General features: G+C 39.6%; 1 protein-coding gene across 7 annotated transcripts in view; it reads left to right on the top strand.

Annotated features, from left to right (window-relative positions):
• The window catches only part of RBMS3 (RNA binding motif single stranded interacting protein 3), a 722,203-nt gene that overhangs the window by 668,508 nt on the left and 30,499 nt on the right, over positions 1-23,196 (top strand). For all 7 annotated transcript variants that reach the window (XM_075418969.1, XM_075418970.1, XM_075418972.1 and 4 more), the window contains one exon: positions 14,913-15,023. In XM_075418969.1, coding sequence (XP_075275084.1) covers positions 14,913-15,023 — 111 coding nt within the window. The remainder of the gene's footprint in view (positions 1-14,912; positions 15,024-23,196) is intronic.

Below are 23,196 nucleotides of genomic sequence, written 5' to 3'. Positions count from 1 at the left end.
TTCATGAATTGCAAAGAGATTATTATCTTCATAAACTTGTTTACTGTCCAAAACTTTCATATGAATAATTTATGGCAACATTTCAGCCTAAGGATTGTTCTCAGTGCGCATAACAAGTATTTATTAGATGGTTTCATACTGGAAGTTGTTATTAGACTTTCCGCCTTCCTGTTCCCAGGTTGGTTGTCCTTATCTTTATTAATTACTTCAGCTTCTAGACAAGATGACTGTCTTGCCATAAAATAAGATTTTGTTTCTTGTTTAAACAAGTCTGCAGGCAGCCATCGTGTGTGGCAAGTGCTGCAGAAAGTAAAAATAACACAAAATTCAAAATTGGGTTGTTGAAAAAAAAAAAATCAGTGAATTATGGTCTGGATCTGAAAACAAGCAAAATCATCTCTGCTTGGGATAATTAATTAATGACAACCTGTCTGTGGTGTAAAAATCTATTGGATACCTGCATAGTAAAGTACAGTGCATAGTAATGTACAGTTTGGCTTCTGTCTCGGGGGATTAAAACAATATAAAATCCTGGTAGCATTCAAGTCGGTGACAAAACTCTGACTGATTTCAGTGGGGCCAGGATTTCAGGCCAATTTTTTCAATGTCACTAAACTAACATATGTATGTTACTGTGAATGTTGGATTACGGATATTTTAAGCATTGACATTGCAGACGGTTTCTGATAAAAATTTGTCCTCACCTAGTTCTGGATTTATGCTTCAAGCTTGTGCATTTCTGCATTACTTCCCTGCATTTATAGTCACTCGCAGTGACACAGAGCTGAAACACCACAAAACAGGGTCTTTCACGATACTCCCATTCCTCGACAGTAGAAATACTACCAGAAAATACCACAAGAAATACTACCAGAAAACCATTTCATGTACTTTTCAGTCCCACAAATGGATTTTCTATGTGCCTAGAAAAGCCACTGCAGAACAGAAATATGGCTGCCAAGAGGCTGGTCTCTACTGGAGTTTATTGGAACATCTGCTGTTAGTTATGTTGTGTCTTTTGATGTCAAAGACAAAACAAGGGCTTGTTCGGTTTTTGGAGGAAGGGGGTTCACATGGAATGAAGATTCACAAGCATGCAGTGCACAGAGTCCAGCTCTCGAGTCCCTGTCACTCTGGAATTAATTAGAGTGCTCTTTTTTCTGTCCACACAGCTTTCAAGAAAAGATGGGAGTATTACCCATTTGCCTATCATCTCATCCCTATTTATCTTCCTTTGGATGTTCTTGTTTCCTTTTCCTCCAAGGCTACCCTTTGCCTCTGGCTAGGACTGACAAGACTATTACATATATAGTACTCTGTGAATAATAAAATTTGGCTTTGTGGGCAGAATCAAATAATAACTCTAAAACTTGTCTTGAAGTGAAAATGTGCAGAGGGAGAGGGTAGTGACATGGAAAAAGTTGTGAAAATGTTGTTTTGACTCCATTCCAGGAGAGAACTTAGGGAGCGGAGAGAGGGTGAGAAGAACAAAGACAAAATATCTATAATCTTTCTATTTTCATTTCTGGGTTATTGAACTAATTTTAAGCTTTTTTACTCTTCACATTTAGATAAATTCTGAAATGACATGTCATTTTGAAATATGGTGGAAACATTGCATTTTGACAGCTCCAATTTTTTCATTCTTTTGGTCACAATTATGTGCCAAGTGTGACCTGAATTCACAGGATGTTTTAGTCTACCTGCAAGTGTTTTTTCCAATTAACTTACTGTTCATCTCAGCAATATGTGTATACCATCCAGCTGGCCTTTTTCTTCTCTAGCTTATACTATGATTTATTCCTTCAAAGCATATAGATCTTCTTCTGTCCATGTAAAAGACGTCTTCCTGAACTCACATCAGACTCAGCTGCCTGATCTGTGCTGCCCAGAAGGCTCATCATCCAGTTAGGGTCAAAGAGGCACTCTGGTACATTCACTACAGTAGAAGGCCACCAGCTTATTCTTCTCTTGCCAGAGCAAGGTGTTCTACAATGTCTGAACATTTTCACAGCAATATTTGGTAGCAGGCAGTTCCTAGTCAGCTGCCTTGTAGCCTGAAGAACTGACTTCTGTGAGTAAGTGTGAGAGTAAGATTTAGAAAAAGACCTTGACAATTCTTGAACTGCTCTTTCTTGGCCCATCCTTAGGACCTCTGAAATTATTGTTGACCGCAATGGTAGTTTGATTTCTAGATGCCAGAGAAAATATAACAGACATAAAGATTTTTTCCAGAGAAAACTGAGCACCTCTACAATATTCAAATAGCTGAAAGATATTCAGGAAAGCAGCCCAGAGAAACATCTTTGACTTCAAACTAAAATTCTGCAAATCAGAGTGTGCGTGTGGAGGACACAAAGCCATAAAGGAGTAAGGAACATCTTCACCAGGCTAAGAGAGTTGGGGCTGTTCAGCCTGGAGAAGAGAAGGCTCCGGGGTGACCTTATAGCAGCCTGCCAGTACCTGAAGGGGGCCTACAGGAAGGATGGAGAGGGACTTTTCACAAGGGTGTGTAGTGATAGGACAAAGGGGAATGACTCTAAACTAAAAGAGGGCAGATTTAGATTAGATATTAGGAAGAAGTTCTTCACCATGAAGGTCGTGAAACACTGGAACAGGTTGCACAGAGAAGCTGTGCACGCCCCCTCCCTGGCAGTGTTCAAGGCCAGGTTGGATGGAGCTCTGAGCAACCTGGTCTAGTGGAAGATGTCCCTGCTCATGGCAGGGGGGGTTGGAACCAGATGATCTTTAAGGTCCCTTCCAACCCTTCCTATTCTATGATTCTATGATATGTCAGGATCTGATTGCTGTGCATTCACATGAGCTTATACACAGTGACTGGTAGGAAATGATGGTGCACCAAAAAGCTGTAATAAATCAGAGATTTTTATAGAGATTACTGCAGCATGTATGAATAAATGTGAACCAGAGAGACTTACCTCAGTCACTCCAATAAATCCATTCACATTTGAAAACTGAAGCAGCAAACTTGGCCTTCATTTGCCCTTGTGCTTTGGCTACTTTTTGGCTACTTTGGTTTTTGATAAAAGGCTGTGCTCAAGCAGGCTGCCAGATTCTGAGATGTGCAGAACTCTCTGCATTCATCTGCTTATGCAAAAATAGACTACTGTTCTGGGGTAGGCTGAAATGGATCATAGTTTGATGCAAATAGCAAGAGGTTACCATCTATCAATGTAGAGAGACGTAATAATCACGTATTTGTTCATTCTAGGCATTACTGTAGCTGGAGAGCTGTAAAAGTACTTTGTCATCTGTTTCCTGCCTTCATTTAACCAGTGTCACCAGAATTCCTCCGAAACTGATCGTGTGATGGGATGGATGTGTTCCATTCACTAAAGTGGAAAATAGACTCTTTCGGGATCAGTCTTCAGTGGTTAACAACTTTCTGATAAAACAGAGTGCCCTGAAAAGATATGGTAGTGATTGGCTGGTGACGAACACCGTCCGCAGATCAGGTGGCATGGGCAGTGACCATGCAACCTCTGCTCTCTGTGCCATCAGTGCTTTTTGTCTTGGAGCTAACCTGTGGGGGATGCATCCCCCCACCTTTCATAATCCTTGGGAAGGTTGTTGGACATCACCAGTTGCGCTGATATATTTTTGTGATGAGGTTTTCTCTGTGGGTAGCTGATGCCTGGACATAACTGAACAGCTGTAGCTTGATAATGACTTTCAGTCCCAGCAATGACCGAACCCGGTGACCCAGCATTGAGACTCCCTATTCTATTACCAGTCCTCTGAGCCACTCTGCTCCCCTCATGTACTTTCAACATATTTAACATGTTACAGCTGTGCTTACTGCTATACAATAGTTGAGAGCTGCCAGCATTTCCAGTATGAACTCATATTTTAAGGATAATAACTCAGCTGTAAAAATGTGCTCCAGGCTGAAACTTTAAAAGGAAGATCTCAGCCCAAGAGTGACTTTATCTGGACAAAATAAAAGGAAAAATAGATCAATTTAGTCATTCTTAATCAGTACAGATATATTAAAAATAAAATAAGTAATCCTTGATAGATCAGTTATTTACTTTTTCTTCTTTTTATCTTAATAATAGCCAAAATCTGCACCTTTTTGAACTTTTCACATCTACTTTTTAGACTAGCTGGACCATTTGCCCCATAAAGTTTTAGTCAGAAGGGTCAGTTCTAAAGTGCTTTTCCTCAGTATTTTCATCTTCTTTTAAAAGACAATAAAGTGTGGAGCGAAGTAGACTTAAGCTAGCCATTTTCTATTATTTACTTCAAATCTGCTTGGCATGAATTAAGACATGAAATATTTCTTTTTCTTGATTTATTTTGGACTGGAGTGTGTGATCAAAACCACTTGTTCTCTTCAGGCCTGCAATGGTGATGACCCAGGCTTTACCCCCAGTCTGAACACTCATGGACTTGGGAAGGACTTGGGAAAGTTCAGATGTAGATCCAGACCCATCCCAGAACCCTAATAAAAGACTAGCTCCCGAGTCCTCTATGTATCACACAGTTTGTAAAGCACATAGAAGTCTTCGCTGAAAAGGGGACTTAGAGATGTCAAGTATTTCTTGTAATACACAGGCTGATTTCACTGGAAGTACCTGAAAGTAAACAAGAACTTAAAATATCACATTTTTACTTCTAAAATATGTTCACCCTCTATAGACTCCTGTTTTCTGACTCTTGGCACAAAATGGAGGGCTTGAAGTTGATTTCATTTGTGTCAGTTGTACCTTCACTGATTTAAACTTGCTTACCTTTGAAGTACGTGCTCTGCATGCTTGCTGCCATCAGCTTTAGTGGCTTCTTGTAGTCTCATGCATCAGGGACAGAATTTTTAGGTAAGGACATTTTTGCAGCTGCAGTTTCTCCATATTGTGCCTGTATTATCAGTTGTTCAAAACAATGGAAAACTGCACAGGGGTCATTGAGGTCATCACCCAAGGATGGTGGAGTTGTCTGGCTGCAGCAGAAGCCACATGTTGGTGGCAATTGGCTTGTACAAAGTTAAGTCCAAGCAGCAATTAGTCTTACCAGAGTCGGAAAAACCATAGTTAAAATTTGTAAAGGCACAAGTGAGACATAGGCTCACATTACTTTTAATGATGGAATATAAGGTAAGAAGGCACTATTGAAAAGCTGTGCCTCAGTCTTAGTTTTGAGGTCTGTCACCAAGCTGGCACTGCCAGGTAAACAGCTTTAACCAGTCAAAGGACAAATCCCAGTGCTGAGTGGAGTGGGTTCCACCCATAGCCTCCCCTGAGGGGATGAGAGTCCAGAAAATGAAATGCAATTTGGAATCTGGGGCAGGGCATTTAGGCTGTGAAAATTTGTGGTTTTAAATATGGGGAAAGGCAGGGCTGGAACAGGAGGGTTTTTTTCTATTACTGTGTGAGAAAGGGCTTTTTTAAAATAAGAGATTACGTATCTAACGGAACATGGCGGAGAGACAGATTTCTGTATTTGTCCTCTCCGACAAGGAGACATGTATACATTTCAAGATCAGAATGAACCACTGTGATCTAGAACTGAATTGATACGTAACATGAACTGTGGCTTAGTGCAAGAATTCCCCTGTCTATCAACTTCAAGTCTAAAATCTGTTATTGAATGGAAGCATGTCTTTTGAAACACATCCTTACCCACTTAGGGTTTCATTTCTAACGTCTTCTGCTATCTGCCTTTCCTAATAGGTAGGATAAGAAGGATTCCTGAGAAGATTATGTAGATATTACTGCCCCTCATCAGCTTTCCAGAACTTTTACATTCAGAAAATGGGATGGGGAGGGAAAGGACATAATTTTCTCCCCCTCCATACCTTTAATCTTCCTTTGTGCAGGAGCTGCACAAAAAGGACTTTAGATGTAGGTAGGAGATGGCTGCTCCACAGTTTGCTCTCATGGAGGATGGGTGTTGAGTTTGTAGCTGAATGTGAGAGTGATGCAGCAATATCAGCCTCAGCATTTCAAGGTAGCCCTCTCTCTGCCCCGTGCAGCTGAATACCTGGATTTCGTGGCAGCCCCTGTATCAGCGTGGCTCTGAGAGTGCAAGTCAGGTTTGAGCTTAGCCTAAGAGTTAGCTCTGATGCTCAAGAGCTGCCTCTGGCTTGACATTGCAAGGGCCACCATGCAGTCCATGAGCAACTGTGTGAAGCATTCTCACTTGTATTGACCATCAGTAATAAATTCTGGCTTGCAAGAGCCTATCTGATCTTGGAGTTGCAGGGAGACATCCTGATATCTACACAGCCCTTGACTGTTCTTCCCATTGTCCTCTCAAGGATTAGGGATCTCACAGAGGAGCACTCTGCGGTCTTCCACCCCGGTACCTCAGTATGTCTCCTTGGCTTTATTCAGCGATACTACCTCATTTTTCTGAAAGCTGAAGATGTTTCGGATATTTCCAACTAAGTCTGGTTGTGGTTGGGTCCTTCTAGTGTTGTGGATTTAACACCATGCACAGCTATACCATTTTCCTCTGGCTGTAGTTGTGTAGGATGTCATTTTGTCACCTTACCTCTGGTGATACACAGGGTTATATTACCCACATTCTTTTCTTTTTTTTTTTTCTCTTGTTGATAGCCAGTTCCTCAGCTTTTCTCCTGTCTCACAGTGTCAGTGTTTGTCCTTCTAATGAGTGAATCTTTTCTTCCAGCGCAGCCGCTAGATTGCAGCTCGCACAGCACGAGTCCCTCCTAGTTTCGGGCAGGAAATGAAACACAGCACATCTGTTACAGATCACAGCTGCTGTCCTGTCACTGGTCATTGCAGTGGCAAAGCTAGAAGTGCAAGTAGAAAAATGTCACAGACATTTCCTCGCCAAACTCAGTTAGCCACTCTCTGTGCCTGGCAAATGACCTATGTACTAAATCTCGCCAGAAAAGCAGAGATCAACAGTGCAGTGTCTCAGACATTTGGTCTGATCAAATGTCTGTTGTCATGACTTCCTGGAGACACACAGACAGGCAGGGCTTCCTCACCTTGCCCAGAAGGCTTGAGACCCATCGAGAGCAAAGGTCCTACCACATTAAACATGCCATACATGCTCCCACACCACCAACCTGCTCTGCTCCTCTACATCCAAGAACAAGCTCTGGATGCAAATCTTGCTTTTAGGCATTTTTCTTGTGTTTTGAGCATATTTCCCTGAGCAAAATAAAATAATAAACTGTTTTCAGCCAATAACAGAAGCTCTTACTCATCGTTTATTATATGTTGCTCATACAAACAAAGTTTAAAAAGCTGTCACTGTTGCTTTTAGTTACTTTTGTCATAATAAATCCTGGACCAAGAGTTTCAAACATCAGAAGAGTTATCCACATGTTGAAAAATCAGTGTGGCCTGAGTGAGTGTAGTAGAAATGGCAATATCATTTGTCTTCCCATGTGCAATTGTAAGTGTGTATATACATATGTAAGATCAGACTATTGAGGATGCAAATATGGCATCCTTTTTGAAAGTTTGCTTTGAACCCGGTAAGGCAGGGAAGTGAAAATTTAGGCTAAAAATTGGTGATGACTCATATTTTAATTGTGCTGTTTAATAATTTCCATTTTGCACCTTGTTACAACTAGAATGTGCCATCAAGTCAATTTTTATGCCTGGTTATACGCATGAAGGGAGGAAACACAGCCGAACTGTTTGGAGAGGAAATATTCAGATTTAGCTTTGATACATGAAACTCCATTCTAATGGTAAGAAAAACTAGTCCACAGGAAAGAGGCTCCTGATTCCTATTTATTAAGATGGCACATCACTCACTGGGAGACAGTGGATGCAGGAATTAATCCACACCAGAAAACATCCGTAAGAACACAAACAAAATGGGATTGCCAAGCACAACACTTTAGCATGTGTCACATACTAATTTGGTATAGATCAGGAGTTCTGTGCAGGAAATAAAGGTTTGTTTTCACTAATAGTGTCGAGGTTTTGAAATCTGTGCTGATTTTGACAGGGAATGAAAAGACCTTTGGATATTTTTTTGTGAAATCTGATAGTGAGAAGGGCAGGAAAAGATTTGTTCTGTATATTCCAATGGTTATGTCCTGGGCAAGTCACAGCCTCCGTGTTTCCTCTGTCTTCTGGGGATGCTAAGCCTTATGTGAGCGTTGTAAGGATGCTTTTGTTAGCGATGGCTGTTCTTGACAGAGAAAAAGCACTGTTACATGGATTGGATATATAAACCCAGCATACAGCCAAGTGCACTTATAAACTGAAGGGCAGAAAGAAAACGAAAGAAATGTGATTTCTCGTTCCCCTCTGGAATATGTCAGAAGAAGGAGCAAGAGCTATCTGTGACCTCTCTGCCTGCCCCACCACTTGCTGGAACGAATGCCCCACTGCAACAGGTCATTTTCTAACTGCTGGGGGGCTCCTTCCCCTTAGCAGGCCCTATCAAAACTACTCCCATTTATTCAGGCACATAATACCAGTAATTTTATTTTATTCCTAGGGCAAGTTGGAGAAGGGTATGAAAACTACTTTCTCTCACAGTCTAGAGACAGGATGTGGGCTTGTGGCCCAGCCTGCATGTGCAGACAGCACAGGCAATGATGTAGCACAGGGTTCTCAAACTTTGCTGCAGAGTCCCTGTAGCAGTTCAGGTGTATTTTCCCTTCATAAATATTGTCCCTTTGCTCAGTGGCCTTTCTCCTGAGATCTTATTTTGGGTGGAAAGATGTAACTCACCATGCAAAAGTCACTTTAGGCACTGAGTGACACAGGCAACTTCTTGTTTTCAACAGAAATGCTCTCTTTTTTTTTTTAAAGTCCTTTTAGATTAACAGACAGCCATATGCTATGAAACTTCCTGTTTTTTCGTCTCTGCTAGGAGCATAAATTACTGACTATCACAGTGGTACTCCCTGATGTAATACATTTATTAATCAGTACCAGTATAGTTGAAGGTATTGCTTTATTTGTGCACACAGTTACTGATATAAAACTCTTTCTATTGCATCAATTGTGTTTTCTTTATCTCTAGATGTACCCATTCCTATATCCTTTTAATGTCCATTTATACATGTGATCTAGTATCTGTATATTATCAAGAGCTGTATTTCCAACTAGGAGACAGGACATACAGTTAAAGGCAAGAAGGACAATGAGCAAGAAACCATCAAATATCTTGACTGCTGTTGTAGGAAAGGAAAGGTGGTGCATACACAAGGGTCACCTTTGTTCTTTATTTACCACACTATATTTGAATTCTCAATCCTTTAAGACAAGTTACTTCTGGGTAGTAACTCCCTTGAACCTATGACATATAATTTCAGCTGAGGAAAGAATTTCACAAATATACACGAAAAAAATGAGAATGGGAAAGCAAATGTGTCCATTGTTCTGAGGAGATTCAACTAAGGTATGAAGGTGATGTCAGATAAGAATTTGAATTTACACCCAAAAGTAGAAATACTACAATACAAGGTGGTTGTTTTGTACTCACCACAGAAACAGGACTCAGAGTTGGTGAAGATCTATATCAGGGTTTGCCCATGCCAAAATTAACGCTGCTTTAATTCAGCGCAAGGTTTGGGCTTCCTTCACCCCATTTTTAGTAAGATTTTAAATTCAACAATGTAATGAAATGAAACCAAGTCCTAAGATTTGTAGAATATAGATTATTAGGTCATGTTTGCTGATCTGGCTCACCATACTCAAATAATGATGCAATCCCTGATCAGCTGGTAGATGCCAAGGCAAATGGGAACTTTTCACTGAGAAACAGAAAATAGGTTTTTATTGGTTTGAAATACAATTAGGTTTTATGGAATATCAACAGGTATACCCAGAAGAGTTGTTGACAGAATTCAGAGAGGATTTCACAGATACCTTTAGTCTTCCTACTATAGTCATGAAGGGCTGGACACTTGACACCCAGTTCAGAGCACTTCACCAGGCTCACTGCTCCGGCAAGGGGACCCTGTTTTTTCTGCTTCCTCTAAGTGGCAGCCCAAGGAGATGAGACAAGTCGATGCAGACAGAACAGTAAACCAAAATAAATATGGTCATCATTTATTCAGTATGCAGAGAGAGTACATACATCTGCAAAAAAAGTGTGCCTGTTGGGTTTTTTATATTAATTCTTGATAGACGCCTATGGTCTGATAAGTATAAGGAAAGTCATCCTTTCACTCAGTTTAATAAAACCTCAAGAAACAACATGTTCTCGATAACATAAAGACATTCTCTTGGTTGTATGGTAATAACTTTTCAGATGGAATGAACTAGTGCTTATATGACTGCACAATGTGTCTGTAAACAGATTTGAAAAGTACGTTTGCTGCTGTAATGTTTATTGGCTTTACATTGGCCAGTATTTACAAAGCAGAATTTGTAAGTATGCTTAACTTGTTAAAACTTCCTAAATAAAGAAAAAGTAAACTTTAAAATAAGCAGATGCTTACTGTAAGCTTTAAAAGCTATTTATTCAGCTGGCATTTGTGCATTAAGTCCAATATCAGTATTAGAACACTGGAATAAAACAGAAGCCTTTAATACAGTTCATTATTCTAGAAAGCTGGGACTAACTAATCCTTCCTCCCACTGGCCCCAAGTGCATCTCTCAACTAGTGAACTCTCTGTTCCTAAAAGCTCCTAATATACTTTTTATTTCTGATGTCACTTTCCCACCCTTCAAGGCACATAAAGTGGCATGTGTCGTTGCACCAACATGAACTTTATTTTTGCTGAGGCCTTTTGGTATTGGCAAGTACTTAAAGATAGTTTATTTAATATAATAAGCAGGCTGTATTTTGTGTCCTTCCTGTGATTTCAGTTTGTTGACATGCAGGGCGTGTACAGTGTTTGTAGTTGATGAAGTGAGGCTTCTTTCTTTGCAAGTGGTAGACTAGAAAATGTTCTGAAATAAATATATTCACTTTCTCATATGAAAGGTATGTCCATAGAGCTTAGAGCATTTTAAAACAGGAAGATCTTTCAAATAAAGTGAAGAGAGAGAAGAGAAGGGAGGAGAGAATGCTCCAGGGACACCTTAGAGCAGCCTTGCAGTACCAGAAGGGGGCCTACAGGAAGGACAGAGAGGGACTTTTCACAAGGGTGTGTAGTGATAGGACAAAGGGGAATGACTCTAAACTAAAAGAGGGCAGATTTAGATTAAAGGAAGATATTCTTTACTCTGAGGGTTGTGAAGCACTGGAACAGGTTGCCCAGAGAAGCTGTGGGTACCCCCTCCCTGGAAGTGTTCAAGGCCAGGTTGGATGGGGCTTTGAGCAACCTGGTCTAGTGGAAGATGTCCCTGCTCATGGCAGGGGGGGTTGGAACCAGATGATCTTTAAGGTCCCTTCCAAACCAAACCATTCAATGATTCTGTGGTTCTATGAAGAGGGATTAAGGTCTGTATGCCAATGAACTTGTCTTGGGTTTATCACAGTGTGACAAAAATGATGCATTTTCTTCTATATCATAGATTCTTTACCATTTGCCCTGTTAATGTTTTTTAAAGCCATTTTAGCATTGACAGAATTGTATGACAAGTCATATGCCAAGAATATCTTGCCAAATTTCTTGCAGGAATTATAAAAAATTAATCATACTGAAGCAACAGGGCAGACGTAAGAAACTGGCAGGTCAACTACTTATTTTGGCAAAGACAGTGGCAAAAGCCTCATCATAATTTCTTCTACAGGTTTTTTCAACGAAGCTGGGCCTTCAGTAGTATTATGCCATGCTAAGATGTTTCTCCGTACTGTTTACAAACTCGCTAAAATCAGATATCCAAACAGATTACGATGAAAAATATGTTTGCTGTAGCCTTTGCCAGTCCTCAAGTGGATGTTTATCAGCAAAGACCTATTATAGGCTGAAAAGAATCAAATTACTTTTAATATGATGGTAACATCTGATGCAAGACAACACTGTCTTCTACAGCTAAAGTTGAATATGAATGAACTTGACAGCATGTATTATGAAACACATTATGGTCTGGAGACTGGGTGTTGCCCTAACAACCAGACGATATTTCCTTAATTAAGTATAATTTTTTCCCTAAATGATCACAAGAGGATTCTGCAAACTCTGGTGAATTAATGGTCTGGCAAATGCATGTAATTCTCTGCTCTAGATAACTGTCAGCTTCAAACATGGTAGGCTGTCTTAGGAAAGCTGCAAATACTTGATTTGTATTCCCAACTTCTTTTTCTAGTGTATTAAACGGTGTATGTTTGGAGACTAGAATATATGTAATTTCTATTTAAAAATAATATCTTTACTGTCTCTGAGCAATTTTTTTGTCCAAGATATGTTTTCTCTCCAGTCCATATTTTTTGAATAGTTTATTTGCATAAACTGTCTTGCTGCTGAAAGACATTTGCTATCAGATTTTTCCACGGTGTGTCTGGTACTTGTGTTTGCTATACTAGATCATAAAACCTCCTTCACAGCTGCCCTTTCTTCATTTCCAGGTTCCTGAATTTATACACAGGAATAGCTATCAGTCTGTCACATCTGTAATCACAGGAAGTTCCTCCAACCATACCTTTGCAATAAACATCTTTGCCCAAGAAACTTGGTATTTTAAGGCTTTGGGACATCCTACATTAATTGCAGCCACTACTGCTGGCAGTGCGGGGCTCCATGAAGCCGTGGTGCGGGTGTGACTTGCTGCTTACCCCATCACACATCACAAGTGGCAGCTCATCTTGCCTGTCACGGAAAGCCCTGAGGCATTTCTCCTTCTCTAAGCCAAGGGAGACAAGTGCTCGTAGAGGGAACTGAGAACTGTTTATCAGTTGACAGATTTGGTTTGAGCGTTTGTGGTTTGGTACAGTAAAAATGCTGGTTGGTTTGTGGGGTGGATCATTCTGAGCATAAAAGCTTACGATTTCTTACTATAATCAAAAAAGTAGGTGGACGTCCAAACCCTAAGATCTCGTCTGGCTGCATGGTGTCCCAGGCCACTGATTTTGAACATACAGCAAGAACATAATTTTCCTTTCAGACTCTTGTACTGAATCTGCTATGCAGGGACTGCCGAATGGGCCGGATGAGTGTATGCCACACAGATTTGCTTTCAGACTCTCTTTCAGCAAAAGGGTAGATTTTTTTCAGTGAAAAGAGAGGAGCAGCATGAAAGAGAAGAATGTCATGTAAGGAAGAAAGAAGGGCTTTTTGAAAGTTAAAATACTAACTCTATGCTGTTGAAAGACATTTGAAAGAAATTTTGTGGTGAAAGTTTGTGACTATCTTGATTTGTAAGGACCCGTGCCAACAAGGAGAAGGTTAGTGCTGTGGTAGTTCATTGGAATGAGTTAATTAATGGGTTAATCTGTGTAAACCAGTGCAAATTAATATAGCCAAGAAAGAGGCAAAAGTGTTCTCAAGTGTTGCAGGGTTGATACTTGCGCACTGATCAACTTGTTTTATAACCATTTATTTGGAATCATGACAGGTATTCTGTGGAGGCTAGTTTCTGTAATTTGCTCGATTTCTCTAGGGACTCTTGTCAGTGCAAGAAACATAATCCACTATGTGACATAAAACAAATGTGTATGTAGTTCATATGCTGAGGATATTACAGAAAGGACTGACCAAACTAAGCCTAACTCCTCTTTACCATTGCATGCGAGTAATGAGTTCATGGAGACTACAGAATCTACGCTTCTCAGATATGATATGCATAGACAAAATATTGCTGGAAGGTGAGAAAAAATTGAATTGGTACTTCCCCGGCATTTTTTTAATATGTTTGTTTTATTTGTGACTGAAAATTTGACATCTTTTGCTTCTAATCAGATCCTTGGCAATGCAGTCACGTAGCTCTCTGTAAACATGAGACAGACACTTAAGAACAGGTGTGCTGTGGGTTTTGGAACTAGTTTATTTTAAATTCCTGTTTATAGGTGGATTTTCTTGGTAATCTCAACGGAAGAAATGTCAGTTTTCCTTTTTTCTAAACAAATAACATTCATCCATATTTTCCATGCTATGTAGCAGATGTACTGTTGCGATTGTTTGTGCAAATTTATAATGTATGCATACAAACAAACATATGCATGAGGTAGGGCTATTATTTCATATGAAGAAATAGCTCGAAATACCTCCTTACTTCACTACCTGCAAGATAAAGAGCAGACCACTGTTTCTGACTCTCTCTAACCAACACAGGACATAGAACTTTACACCACAGCACTGAAGAGAATCAACACTTCAATAAGGCATGTGGTTACCAAAATGGGAGCTTGGGGAGCGGGAGAGCAAAAACCAAGGAATATGAATGGCATAGAAGCTTTCTCCAAAGCTTCTCTGGCATGTCTGTTTTGTTTTTGTTCAAAGTCTAGTTCTTGCTTTAGTTCTTATGCTGTTTGTTACTAATGTCTTTGTTTTTCATGCAAAGAAGAAAGATGCTTTTAAACACTGTGTATGTGTTTTATACAGGTGTCACTACCAAACTGACTGTCAATAGCTAGTCTTACTTAATCAGCTATAAAATGTCATGAGTAAGGGTTCTTAACTGAGACTGGAAAACCCGAAGTTAATTACCATAATAGGTTGAAGATCTCAGAGACTGAAGGTTTTAGAAGTCAGAGAAAATGGGGGACATATGTGTTCCATCTGTAAGATTGTTTCATATAGGATATGGAAAAATAGAAATGACAGGCATTTTGCAATGTACAGTAGCATTCATCATAGAAAGAACATATGCATTTGTTTGTCAGAAGCAACGAAGTAAAAAATGACCCTTAATTGGAACTGGCATAAAATGGCCTCATTAGTAGTACAAATAATGTATGTGTGTAGCTTAGTTGTCAATAGGAACAAAACGTATTTCGTCTGACAGTTATATTAGTCTCTTTTAAGATTCATGTCAAGTTTTCAGCCAGGTTCACTCACTTAGAGAATGCTGCTTTTTATTTTGAAGTGAAAAGTTGAAGTGTAAATGGTTTGTGTTTGTAGGGTGCTGTGATAACACCAACAATGGACCACACTATGTCAATGCAGCCAGCAAGCATGATGGGCCCTCTGACCCAACAGATGAACCACCTTTCCTTGGGCACAACAGGAACGGTAAGATCATAGATTATACTATTTACTTTCTATATTGCAAAACATTTATTGCTTACTGAGTTTCTCAAGGTAATTTATTACTCTTGGGTTTTCAGCGCTTCACCTTCTTGCAGTTTAATATTGCCATCATTTACTTTGTTTTTTCTTTATGTCCAGAGATGTCTGACCCTGTCCAGGCAAACATATCATCATATGACCCAAACATGATGTACTACACAAACAATACCCTCATATTGCTGTGTCATGCAAACTTACATCTACAAATATGTTTCTAGAACCATCATACAGTCAGCATTAGCTATTATAGAACAGAAATGACAGAGTAGTATGAGTAGTAAAACAGTAGGTCAACAAAACCTGCTCTGTATTTAGCAGGAATTGTCTGTACTAATTCTCATGTAAATATGGAAATACTCCTCTACCAATTTGGATTTTAGTCAGAAATTGTTTGCTTGTCAATCTAGAAAGTTTTATACCACTGGGAAATGAGAATTCTGGCTTTGTGGTAGGATCCACTGCTCACTATAGCAGCCAGCCATACATAGTTTGCTCCAGGCTCAGAGATGTGATTTTGGGTCAAGGTCAGCTGTGCTTCCAGTATATTACATTTAAACGTGCATATTGCAACATTTATTTTCTCTTTAAGCTGTGCAAGTCAGACTCAATTAACTCCCCCAGAATCAGAGGAAGGCAAAAAATGCTTTTAATAAAAATTATTAAAACTCCAAAAAGTTCCTAAAATACAACAGCCTACATACAGTATACTTGAGATACTTGATATATTTGATATGTGAATGTGTGCACACTGCATGTTCGTGTATATTTATACGAAAATACAGGCACAAACATTACACTGTTTATATCTTTAGCACACATGGTCTCTGTGTAATAATGGCATGAAAGATCTATTATGCACTTCCAAACTTTGGTGTTTTTTTGTTTTTGTTTTTTTTTTAATTGAATAAATTTACATCTGTGTGTAGTTACTTAACCCACTGTATTGGGTCTTCTCTTCCTCTTCCTGAACTACTTCTCTTGGTCTGCTTTTCTCTTATGTGTTGAATTTAATTCTAAGTCCAGTTTATTTTCCCCCTTCTTTAAAAGAACTCTGTTAAGATCTGAGATTTCGGTATTTATTTCTGACAAAAATATGATGATTTATTGTTTTAAATGTTTTATTCAACAATCAGAAGAAATAGGAAAGTGAATATCAGCATTTTTCCCCTCTGAAGACATGAAATTGGATAAAATAATAAGACTAGTGAGAATTTCTGCATGTGTAATTACTGTGATTCGAAAGCGTGTTTAAAAATTAAGACAAGGAAATGGAAAATGAATTCTGGTTGTGCTGCTGGGCAGCTTCTATGAATTTTTCCTTCTGTCTGTCATATTCACTTGCAGGACTCTTACAGACATTGTCTTCTGCACTCATTTTCTCACAATCTTAATGCAAACTAGAAAATTTCCAGCGAATGTTCTCTTCTGTATTGAGACCTCTTACAATGCTCATAGTAACAAATCCATTTGGGGAGGTAGGGAAAGGACTCTGAAGTGCAGAGTGAATGATCTAGTGGGTGATAATAAGATCCTGAATTTATTTTACTGCAAATGAAAGAAAATCTTTCCTTCTTTTTCCTAGCTCTGTACACAGTCTTATCTTTCAAGGTCACAGCACTCCCTGATAACTTCAAATACATTCAGAGGTAGACCATATAGTTTTATGCTGACTACCTGTAAAACTCCTAGCTCATTTACAGAAAACTTAAAAAGCAGGAAAGAGTAAATGATTGATGGGTGTTACAATATCCATAAGCTTTTCGACACCCTATTTTATCACATGCAGGATTTATCTTTGGTGAAAACACCATCAGCACCATATTTAGTTAACTCCTCATGCAAGCAGGATAATCATGGAGGTAACGGAGAACTCCACTTGTCAGGAATTAAAGGGAAAACTTCAGGATTTGGGCTTCCAGTAGCAGTTTTGTTGGATGTATCCATCCTGACTTGAAATTGAATCTTCCTAATGTGTTCTGTTACAGAAAAAAAATGTGGGGAAAATGGACAACCTGTTTAGAGATATGATTTATTTAGAGATATTTTTACCTCATTTATTATGAAGTCTGAATTTCAGTCCAGAGAGAGGAGCATTGAGAGCATAAAGCCATGACGAATTGAGCCGAGTCCAAACCATGCTACTGTGAGTACCTCAGCAGGACTAAGTTTTATGGGAGATATAAGACATAACTATACATTTCTGTTATGAGATATTTTTTAATTTTATCCTTAAAAGTGTGCAACAGGGTGCCCTAAAGAGCCACCAGCTATCTTTCAAGAAACCAGCCAGATTTTTTAAGCAAACAAGCCAAGAAGTCACAAACAATTCTGCTCAGTAACTCTGGCTGTAACTCACAATTTAACTTAAAAGCTTGTAGTATGCAAAGCAGTTTTTATTAAAAGGCTTTCATACATTCACTCCCTTAGATAAACCATTTTGCTAATTAACATAACATACTTTTCAGCCAAAACAGACCCCTGTGGTCACTTAAGTGAAAGTTGACTTCAAACCCACTTCCAAACTTGCCTGATTCAAGATGAATGTTGGATTTCAAAAATACAGTTTCAACAGAAAATCTATTCTCTAGCAAGTAAGCTAGAGAAATAGCATACGGGCCTATGCATGCCTCATATCTTGTGGGAATTACTCTGCCTTTTGATGCTCTCTGTAAGATTAAAATACTCTGTCCAGGCTGGAGTTGTTCCAGAGGGGAGACCCTTCATGGAGGAGCACTACAGCCCTTCGGTGAGGCGAGTTACCTGAGTAAGAGTGGCCTCTGCCAATTCCTGTCTCGATACCAAAAATTGGATTTGAGTTTTGATCTCTCAGCCCTGAAGCACACATTAAAACCCCATGGGAATTCGAGGGGCAGCTGCCTCCATCCCTGACGGTCACCAGCCGGGGAGGGGCATTTCTGGCTAAATGCTGGCAGGGCTGCTCACTTCCAGCTGGGAGTATCCAGTTCAGCAGCCAGAACAGAACAGTTTTTCTACAGCCCCACTCACAGCCAGCTGCCTTCCCCTTGTGCTATGGGAATCCTTCAGTTACTGGCCCCAAAAAACACGAAGAATTTTGTTTTGGAAACCATTTGCCATAAACAGGAACAAGAAGTTTTCTTTCTCTCCAAAACCCCCAAAGAATGCAGATTTAATTTTATTATCTTTTTTAACTTTCTTATTTATTATTGAATTGTCTGCATAAAATCAGACATCTGTGCTATACTAAGCACTCCTTAATCAGGAGCATGCACTAAGGCTATCAAGATGCCAGGCCAAGTGAAAAGCTGCAAATCCATCTTTACTTGATGTCACTGCCCACCTCACAAAAACATACAGCTGCAGCAAATATTTCAGCCTGAAGGATGGTATGGGGCACTGGGGGAAAAGAGAAGATAACGGTCTGTGGTTTGTGGCAACTCAACCCTGTGTTCGTGCGCTGTGAGAGAATTTCATACAGCATTTGCATCTCCCGCTTACTGTGCTTTGCTCTTCGTCCACCAAGAACATAATTCCTTTCTGCCTTTATGAAAATCAAATTGATTTCTGCCAGTGAAAATACAGTTTACGTTACTGATGAACTGAGAGGCAAGTGTGCTGCTCTGATCACCTCCCCAAATCTACCTGAAATCTGGAGTTAAGTAGAGAATCTGCCAGAGAGGCAATTTCTGACATATTTATTTGTATTTTTCAAACATACTTCTTAAAAAGAGCAGAAGGCATTTACATAGGTGTGCTGGCTGTGGGCAAATATGTAAAGAAAACCTTAAGCTTAAATTATGTCAAGATTACAACAAAAAGGTGATAATGCTGAATATTCTGATTAAGTCTGACAAGCCAGCCTCAGCTCCTACAATTGTATTAAAATGAAATTTTAATACCAGGAGGCTTTATGTGAAGACAGAAAACTGGTTTTAACCTTGAAATTTTTCTTTTGTTTACTAGTTTATTATAATTTATTACAGTAAGTCTTGTTTTTCCTATGTAATATTCATCTACAGTTAGGTCTGCTATTAAAAAAGATACCATAGAGGGAGGATAGAGTGTGTGAGCCTGTAAGGACAGCATTGAAAGAGCAGCATTAGTATGTGTTTAATAATGTATGGAGACTGGAATTGTTCCATCATCAGCCTGTCATTCAAAATGTTTCCGATACAGCCATTGATCTGACATCTGTTTCGTAGTTTAATAAAGTTGTGATTGATGCCTGAGTGGATATCATACAAAAACCTTTAGAAATACAAAAACTGAGCAGTCTGATCACTGTTTTCAGTCCCTGTTGCTCGGCTGCCTTTTACTGCGGCGCTTCCACGTTTGGCCATCTGCAGCAATAATCCACCTCTTCGGTGAGAGGAAGATTTGCTCTATTCTTTCTCCTCTCCTACTCATTCCTGAAGGAGGTTTTCCACTCTGCACTGTGCTGCACTTTTTTGGTGCGGGTTTCTCTCCGCTCCCTGCTGTTAGCATCCATTTCAGATGCCACTTGGGTTCCAGTTTCATCCAACAGATTGAGGCAGCGCTTGCTAGTCCTCGTTGGCAGAGGGGTAATTCCGGCTTTTGTTCTCTCTCTTTTGGAACTGCCTTATCAGATGCTTACTTCATCTTAAACCTTTGAGGCCCACACCAATGGGAGAGTGAGTAGAAGCCAGGTTTTTCACTAAAACTGCTGGCTCAACTCTGCTGCTTAATTATTCTTCACAGTTGCAAACGGTTCGCTCAGATTTCAGTTTTTAATTTAAAAACATAATAGGCAACTTACAAAATAAGATGTCCATCGCACTTTTTAAACAACAACAAAAATAAACTAAAAAATTGTTTAATTGTTCCGGATACCTCTGTATTAAAAATGCAGTCAGGTGGAAAAACTGCATTGACGTAATGTGGGATTCTGTTGAAACTGCAAACCACCCTAACTCAGCTTTTCTGGTTTATAGTATCACCAGAAATCTCTCAATGGAATAACAGGCTTGTTATGCGGGTACATCAGTCTTATCTTTAACTTTGTTAGTTCTTTTTGTTGCCAACAGAGCTTGATGATATCTCCAGAACCCTTCAATGGAACAACAAGCTTGTTATAAGTTTTTTATCTTTTATTTCCTTTGGATACTCCGTGGTCACCGGTGGTTTAAAATGTCACCTAAAGGCATCAGTAGAATAACTGCTTTGTTAGATAGGGTTGTTTTTTTCCTGTTTAATCTGCTATTCTATTTGCACATACTACAGCTACATGGAGCTGAAACATCATCGCATTCCCCTGGCTTTCAGATCCTTGTTCAAAAAGCACTCTCTGTTATTCTAATTGTAAGTCGCAAGATCCCTGGAGAGTTACAGGAGCAAAGTTTCTTTGCAGTCTTGTGCCTTTCACATTATCAGGTGTTAATCTTAAAGCACTTTTATTTATTGACTGACTGTTTCAGTTGCTATTTGTGTGGAAAATATAGGACTGAACCCATTACAAATTCAGTTAGCTTAGTTCAGGCTCAAACTAAGATCATCCTTGTCCATTTACTCAGCCAAGGTCCAGGGAAAATGCAAATGATTAGCAACATAGAGCTGTCTGGGGCAGGAGATCGGTTTAAGGAGAAATTATTCTGGTTGGAAAGGAGAATAGCATAAACACTAGCAGGATTTATAAAAACCAAATAACTCCTTCTGCATCTTCCTTCCCAAATAGCGTCTTGAAAGGCAGCTCCAATTTGACTGATACCTAATTTGAGACAAAACAGGGACAGTCGGTGCAACTGAAAAGCACCAGATTCCAAGAATTGGGCTGATCAGCCCTCATATAGAGGAGGCTCTTTCTCAGCATGGATTCTACAGTCTACATTTGACCATAGCTGTGGCTAGATCGTATTTTTGAATGAATAGAGTTTATAAAATCCTATTTCTGTAGTGTTCCCCCTTCTCTTGTGAACCTAGCTTCACTTTCCTGCCATTTGTTGATAGCGGTTTACTGTTTGCCTTTATGTGCAAGTGTGCCTACCTTCAAAGACACTATCTGCCATAGGCAGAGAAGGGGACTGTAAAAGGAGAATAAACACAGGTGGAGGGAATTCCATTTTCAATTCAAGCAGCCCTTCATATGAGCTCAGTGTGTCAGCAGCTTTTATTCTGTGTTAAATTTTACCTTCACACAGCACTTCCACAGACGAACAAGGGCTTTTGTTGAGGACTTCTTGCCTCTCTTTGAGGTGTCAGCTATTGACTCAAAGCGACATTAGCCCAGATCCCATTTCAGAGAAGGACTCAACTCCCTGATTGTGGTGATACAAAGTTAAATCAACACGAAGCAGCAGTGGTGGATCAGCAAAGCAAAAAGTCTCAGCCAGAAGGGCCATAACTAATATGGCTTTGTTTTCATCATGAGACAAATGTCATTTATAGAATTAATTTGCAGACGACTTCACATATCTGTGAACTAGAATATTTAGAGGCTTGCTTCTCATACATTTTCTTACATATGACTGCTGCAGTTCTATTTTGTGATATCTAGAAGTGCTGCCTGGTGATGCTTTGAACAACAATGAGAATGTAGTTCAAAGCCACCTCTTCCAAAGCATGGTTGTTATTTAGTGATAGCCATGCACTGCATATAAAATGATCTTTCTTATTTTGCAATAGTCAATAGAAACGAAAAGCCTTACAGTATCTGGCATGTAGTTAGTGGTCAGCAGCATATCCTCTCCCAAAAGGCTCACCTTTAGTCATACTTCCAGAAATTTTTGTTCATATGTCTGCTAGAGATGAAACAAGACTGTAAACTCATTTTGCTAGCTACTAGTAGATCGTTCCCCTGAAAACTTTGAATTTTAAGAGGAAAAATGTATATGTTCACACATGTTCACGTGAAATTGTGCTGGTGCCACAAATAACAGGGCTGGTTTTGGGGAGAGAAGGTTGGTTTAGTTTGATTTGGTTTGGCTTTAGTGATTTGTCTAAGATATAGCTGAAAGTGGCTCTTGATTTAACAGACAGGGAAGTAGAAAAGAGAAACAAATAATAGGTTAAAAAGATGAAAATAATTCTAGGTTTGAAACATCCTGCCACACCTACAACTGACAAACTCAATAAAAGGCGGAAGACAAAAGTACTCTAAACGTCAGGTCTGTCTTCTGTATTTTCTTGATGGGTTTCTCTTTTGTAAATGTGTTTTCCATTTTGTAATCAAGAACATAACTATTTGCCTTGTTAGAATGAAACTTGTTTTTGTTGTCCTGCCTGTGTTTAAATGTGTTTAAAGTAGACTCAGGTGATTCTGACAGAAATTATGAGTATGGCTTTCCAGAGAAGTAATTAATCCGTATCATCAATGGTGCAGACAAACTCTGTGGGGCCTCTGTAATCCAAGTCAAGTTTGAGGATCTTGGAGAGATGAGGGGTTTCTTGCCAAACTGTGATCATGTGAAAAGCAAGAAGTGTCTCCCAGAGGTGGTGCTTCCACAGCCGAGAGCTGGGAAACAGTCCTGTGGTCATGTCTCGACATGTTACAAGTGCGTGTAAGCACAGCAAGAAGTCCTGAAATCCTTGAAGGGGCTGTATCCTCAATGGAAAAGAACAACATGATACATTATATGGAAGAATGACCAGTTTCTGCTGGCAGAGTTGCAGTCTGTCAAGGTTTAGAGCAGGGCATCAATAATTAGAGTGGCAGATGCTCGCTATTAACCCGTGCCCTCCCACCAGGGGAAGAGAAAAAGGAGGAAAAGGGACAGAGACTTACAGATTGAATATTAAAACAGCTTTACTAATAACACTAATAATACTGATAAAATTAATAATAAGAGAAATAAAATATATAAAAGTGATACTGAGTTTCCCAGAGTTGGGTGCTGCAGGCATTGGCGTCCCACCAGCAGCTGCCAGGCAGCACCAGGAAGTCCTGGACTGGACTCATCAGTAGACAGCAACTGGATTCAGGAATGCACAGATTGGAATCTGGATCATGATCGCAGGCAGGACAACGAGCAAGGTCCTCTTCAGAAGCTGGCCGTGCACAGAGAGAGTGAGACCCTTGTGATACCCCAGCTTTAAACTGAGTATGACGTGCATGTCGTGGAATATCTCGCTGGTCAATACCTTGGGTCACCAGTCTTGTCCGCCCCTCCCTGCAAGTACCACC

The sequence above is a fragment of the Opisthocomus hoazin genome, chromosome 4, assembly GCF_030867145.1.
Source record: "Opisthocomus hoazin isolate bOpiHoa1 chromosome 4, bOpiHoa1.hap1, whole genome shotgun sequence".
Lineage (NCBI taxonomy): Eukaryota > Metazoa > Chordata > Aves > Opisthocomiformes > Opisthocomidae > Opisthocomus > Opisthocomus hoazin.
Note: the sequence above shows the minus strand (reverse complement) of the source record. Positions and strands in the feature narration are given on the sequence as shown.